Here is a 6,000-nt window from a genome sequence, read left to right on the forward strand (position 1 = left end):
CCAAATGAATGCATATTGTGACCTACATAGCATATGATAAAGACTGTAATTATGCAAAATATAGTAGGAGAAGCTATTGGAGTATCTCTAAACCACCTGTGTTATTTCTTTTTAACAAGAATTTTGTTGGAAATAATATTTTTTCTTCTAAAATAGATACAATTGAGAAGTTCCTGGGCTACTTATGACACTCACAACTAAGAGGTGAACACAGCTCTTACCCTGTAATGGTCAAGGTTGTCTTCTGGAGTTGGGAGGCCCATGTAACGCTCTGTGTACACTGAGTCTGGGATAAGAAAAGAGAAAAGAGTTCAACTCCTCCAATAACAGTATTTCTTATATCCATCATGCCATGTTACCTAGCTTCCTGTGCCTGAACTCACAAATGTATCTCCTCCAGCCAACCTCTGCTAATGCAGCCAGAGATGCCGATGGCCAGACCACACTCTCACATTGAGGACCCCTCTACAGCCTTGACCCATCTGCACTCAGCCCTTGGATCAGGGCAGTGGACGTACAAACTAGACAACCTAAAGCCCAAGCAGCAATTGACCTGCAGAGAGACCCACTCAGTCGGAGTCATCTTAGTGCTTCTGTTGTCTTGTTGTGGTACAGAGACAAAAACATCCCTCTCGCTATGGTAATCTATCTCCTTTTGGGGATATTCAGCAATGATCAATTACGAGTGACTTTCTTAAACATTAGATTTTGGGCAGGTTGAGACCCACTATGATGAAAAGAAAGAATTAACAGTCCATATTGACACAGCTGCCTCATCGTAATTCAAGTTAAACATTTGTTTTCCCTCACTTTATGGGGAGGTCTCAAGTTTTGTGCTGTAACACTTGAGCACTGTGAACAGATTACATTAATATCTGTCTGCTGAACTGACATAAGCTCTTTTATATATAAATATGGTTGAATAACAGGTTGCACAATTGGTTTAGTTATTTTGGGTGATTGAAGATAACTTTACTCAATTACAAAAATTGAAAACCTATATTATATATCACCCTAAAATATCACTGATGGAATTTCGTTGTTGTTGTTTTGTAACTTATTAATGTTTGTTCATTGTACAAAGTATGAGTTTAATAAAGATATCCCATTCAAATACACGCTGCTCTGCCTACTTTCAGCCTATCCCCCTCCCGATCCCTTCATGCTACATGCTTGTCTCCTTGGTTTTTACAGACAGTCCCCTTCTACTTTCATGTCATACTTACGGTCCTTTATATTTTAATGTCAATTCTAGGTTTCACATATGAAGGAAAATATGTAACATTTGTCTTTCTGAATATGATTTCTTTTGCTTTATATGATGTTTTAAAAGCAGCCTCCTTAAATGGCCAGATTGCAGTAAATGAGTATTAAAAATCCTGTGTTGCCTCTGTACTTGACCGTCCTTGGATTGGACATGCATCTCGACACTAATTCTATGAATTCTTTAAAATGTGTAGTGCTTTGCAGTGAATGAGGCTTAGATTCAAGACATGGCTGAAGAGTGTTTGTTCTTCTGTTGCTAACCCCTCCTCCTAAATAAGCAATACTAATATCTACTATTTTACTTAAAGTGAATATGGACTATGTATAATTTTATGTATATACAGAACACTTCTATAAAAAATAATATCTTAAAGGACACTTAAAAGTAAAAGATAACAAGCTTTTTGTGTAAATTTTAATTTAAATAATTAAATATTAACAATATGCTTATATATTTAATAAGGGGAAAACAGTCTTTGAGAGCAATATAAATTTTTTTCAGCACCTATTTCACAGGCCTCAATCTGCTTGTCTCAGGACATGCCACTTTTTAAATGTATATTAACCATGTTTACATGTATATTAAGATCTGAAATATTTTAAAAATATATTTTTAAAGATATGCAAAGCTACATAACGTGGTTGTGAAATTTTAGAGCAATGTCTTGAAACATCACTTATATATTCATTGTTTTCAATTTTGAATAAAATTGTTTAAAATTATACATACATTCAAAGCTCTCTATTGTTACTGGGTATTAGGCCATGTACATTTACTGAACTTTTCTTACCTGTCTGCAACCTCACAAAGGCTATTTTATTATTTGACTGACCACCAGAGGTCTCCAGAAACAAACCATCCAACAGAACAATTAATTAGAAACAAAAGTCCCACACAAAAAACAACTCCATTGTGTGCAAATTAAATTGCATCTGTGCCTGCCAAGTTTTCAACTGAAAGATGGTGGTTTTACACATTGGCTTCTCTTGACTTGAAGAGAGTCTCAAAGATCCGTTTTCACAGGATTGGTGCTGCCATATATTAGGATATAAATATTAACAAGCATATTTTTTTTCAACAATTCCGTTCTTACACTACTACATAAAGAACCTAAGTGAGGTCAGAGAAGGTGTGAGAAAATACTGCATCCCCTTTCTAACCCTTCCTCAATGTTCATCTCTGCCTAGCCTTGCCCTGGGCATTGTCATCTCAGAAAAATGATGCCGAATGGTCTATCTCACGATGAAGATGATATTCTAGTACTAAAAGATGGTGAGAAAGCAAATCCCCCTGGAAATTCATCTGTCCCTGTCTTCTCTTCCTCTGACACCCAGCTAATATTTGACCTTCATTCAGAGGGAGATAGACACTTCCTCTCCTCTATTAATATGTGAAGTCCCGCATCATAACGATAAAGAAACATTTATTTGAGAAATGTAGCACTGACGCTGTTTTAAGATTCTGGAAACCGGCTTTGTTGATGAGAAATTAAATGTGTAGGTAACACACCATAGAACTCAGGCTTGTGTAACCGCAGAACAAATGAGAACATCTTATACGTCTCTGTAAACAGCCACAGAAAGAAACCAGCCTATTATTTTCCATAGAAACACAGAAAACTAAAATAGGAATGGTCTTCTCACTACAATGTTAAGGTCGACACTTAATAGCTCATTGCATACAACAGCAGTTACATACCATAGTACTCCCACCGTGACACGGGTGCCACGGCTATTCCGCACTTGAACACGCCACTTCCCGATCCTAGGACCATTGAGGTTACATACCCTCCATATGACTGGGGAATGGAAACAGTTATTTTTATGGAGGTAAAGGAATAAGGACATATGGTAAGCGAGTCGCAGTTTCCACATTTCTCACATCTTTATATACTGTGCCTCTTTAGAGATAGAAAGCATGGTATACGAGGCTTAAATTGGCTTTAATTGGCCAGTATCTAAAGTATACACTTTCAAAGGCCTGGTCCCTTTTCATAGACATCTGGAGGACAAGCATGGAACATTAGTGAACCCTAGTGACCATACAAAAATTGAAAAAATAATAAATAAAACAATAAAGACAAAATCTTTGCTGATTAATATCTTTTTTCTTGTCTTCTTCTTTTTCTTTGCCTTCTCCACCCACCTCCCTTCCTCCCTCCCCACTCTCACTCTGGCCTCTCTATTGCTTCACGATAAAGAGAGTTGTATGTCTAGCTCAGCAGACATTTAGCAAGCCTGCTGCTCAGAGGCCCAAGGCTTGACAGACATGATTTTCTTCTCCAAATTTACATGCAAGAGTTAAATTACCCTCCACTCTGTTACAGTCACTAAGGAGCCATACAAATCCACCAGTCAAGAAAGCTACTTACCCAGCCCCAAATTGCAACTCGCTTGCTGTCCACAAATCCCATGTTTACAAATTGCCTAAAACACACGAAAGAAGTTTGTAAATCAGTTTTCCACTGTGTATTGAAAAGTAAGCTAACTACACAAGTGTGAAAAGCCCTTTTGATCTCCTGCATTCTATTACTAATTAAGAACAGCTGGACAAGTGGTCAAAAACACCTGAGAGCAGTGTCTACCATACTAACATCAGAACTACACGAGGAAGGGTTGAGTCCATAAAAATTCTGTGTGTGTGTGTGTGTGTGTGTGTGTGTGTGTGTGTGTGTGTGTGCATTATTCACAGAAAACAAATCCTGGCAGTTATTTTCACAGCTTTATATAAAAATTTGCAGCCCAGATGCACTTTTCTTTACATAATTGAATTTAAATCTCTCCAGATGTTTTTCAGTTTGAAAATGGTTACCCCCTGCAATAGAAAAAGACAAGGGCACAGAGAACATCTGAGTAGGTTTGGAATTGTCTCTGGACTCTTACCTGAGAATTTAAACACCAATGTCTAAATCCCATCCTGGGCTGGGTGTTGATTAGCTAGCTCAGCACCACTAAATGAAAGTATATTTCCTTTGATGGATTAAGAAACATCTTTGCCATCCAACTGTGTCAGTAGTTGAAACACAGGTAAAAAAAAATATGAACCTTGTTTAATGTTCCTATTTTTTAATCTTATCCTTAACTCATAAGCCATTGTTTTGTTTTGTTTTGTTTTGTTTTTACTTAAAGAAGTCTAGCAAATAAGATGTGTAATTTTGTGGTGTTATAGGAGGTGTGGAAGTCTCCCCATTGATGGACAGTAGTTGATTCTGTTTTCAATTGGTGATACATGTCCAAGGCTGCAGAGACAAGTGGTACCAGAACAAATTAAGAGTACTTTTCAACTTTTCTCCTTGTCATCCTCCTTAAGCACAGAGAGGATCTGAATCCTGATTGCACAGGGTGATAAGCCTTTACAAAATCAACATGCATGCAATCACAAGGTAACTCCTGCTCATTTTCCTGTCTGAAAGTAAATTAAAATGTTTCTTTTTGCTGTACTCCACAAATATCAACCTAAGTTTGTACTTGATTTTGAACTTCATACCTGTGTTCCCTTGTATAGTTAGTATCGCACATCATTATTGTCTTCAACTGGGACTTTATTTTATAAATATTGAACTCAGTGATTTTAGCATTTTTAGAACTCAGATTCATGGGATTGTGGAAACTATAGCTTCCTCTGATAGAAAGGTGACCAGTCTTGTCAGATAAAAGCTTATTTGTATAACAAAACCTCTAATTCACCCTTTCACTAATCTAAAATTCCTTTTACATTTTAAAGAAAATGGCCAGTAATTAGCTTTGGAATAAGGAATTTCATTCACTTAGAGATACATATCTACATCTTTTAGTTTCATTGATTATTTCTTTTTAGAGTTATTTTTCTCAATACAATAATCATCCATGGACCATTCTGCATCTCTCAATTCCTAATTTACAACACAGTCTCAAACCACTGATTTATTAGACTTCTCCAAACACCCATCAAATTGCTTGGGAATCCAAAGGTTACATACTCAATTCACCAGCTGGAGGCAGTTGAATGGAAAAGTTGGAATGGACTGGATTCTAATCCTAGTTCACCACAACAAATTCTGTTTCTTTACTTGAAATGCACGATAGGAATATCCCCCCTCCCAGGGCTGCTCTACAGCTTAAAGCTATGTACTTTCCATAGTATGATTCTCTCTTTTAACCAAAAACACATCGGTTTGTACTTGTATGTGGGAAGGCCAGAACAAGATGGTGTTCATACTTAATGAAGCCCTCATAATTGTGATTCGTGACAGTTGTAGTTCATAACTTTCCAAAAATAGAAGAGTTATCCCTATCCAGGCTGTATGGGCCAGTTCTGGACCTCGTTGCTATTACTGACTACAAGGTTGAATGTACATTCAACTTCTCTACCATGTAGTTCTGACTGTAAAGGATGGGCTCAACTATTTAGCCAAATGTTTAACTTGTATGGTAGTTAAATTTAATTTTCAATTTGATTGTACTGAGAAATGGCTTAAGCATTGCTAAAGAACAGCCTTACATGTATCTATGAGGAAACAACTAACAGGGGAAGGCCCACCCTGAATGTGAACTGTACCTTCCCATGAGCGAGGGCACCAAAGTCTTAAAAACATGGAGGAGAGAGAGAGAAAACCCACTGTAAACATCCCATTAGGCGCAGAGGTATGAGTGATCATGGTGGGAGCTCAGATAACCAGAGTGCCTGTAAGGATGCAGGCAGCAGTAAATCCTGCTCATTAGGAATCAGACGGGGTATGGGGGGGGTGTGGGGGG

The 6,000-nt window shown here is 37.5% G+C and overlaps 1 protein-coding gene across 2 annotated transcripts in view; it reads right to left on the reverse strand.

Annotated features, from left to right (window-relative positions):
- The window catches only part of Dpp4 (dipeptidyl peptidase 4), an 81,411-nt gene that overhangs the window by 15,059 nt on the left and 60,352 nt on the right, over positions 1-6,000 (reverse strand). For both annotated transcript variants that reach the window (XM_031370423.1, XM_031370422.1), the window contains 3 exons: positions 3,639-3,693; positions 2,966-3,065; positions 222-286 (listed from right to left, as the gene is read on the reverse strand). In XM_031370423.1, the coding sequence (XP_031226283.1) occupies positions 222-286; positions 2,966-3,065; positions 3,639-3,693 (220 nt within the window). The remainder of the gene's footprint in view (positions 1-221; positions 287-2,965; positions 3,066-3,638; positions 3,694-6,000) is intronic.

This window comes from Mastomys coucha, unplaced genomic scaffold (genome assembly GCF_008632895.1).
Source record: "Mastomys coucha isolate ucsf_1 unplaced genomic scaffold, UCSF_Mcou_1 pScaffold15, whole genome shotgun sequence".
Taxonomy (NCBI): domain Eukaryota; kingdom Metazoa; phylum Chordata; class Mammalia; order Rodentia; family Muridae; genus Mastomys; species Mastomys coucha.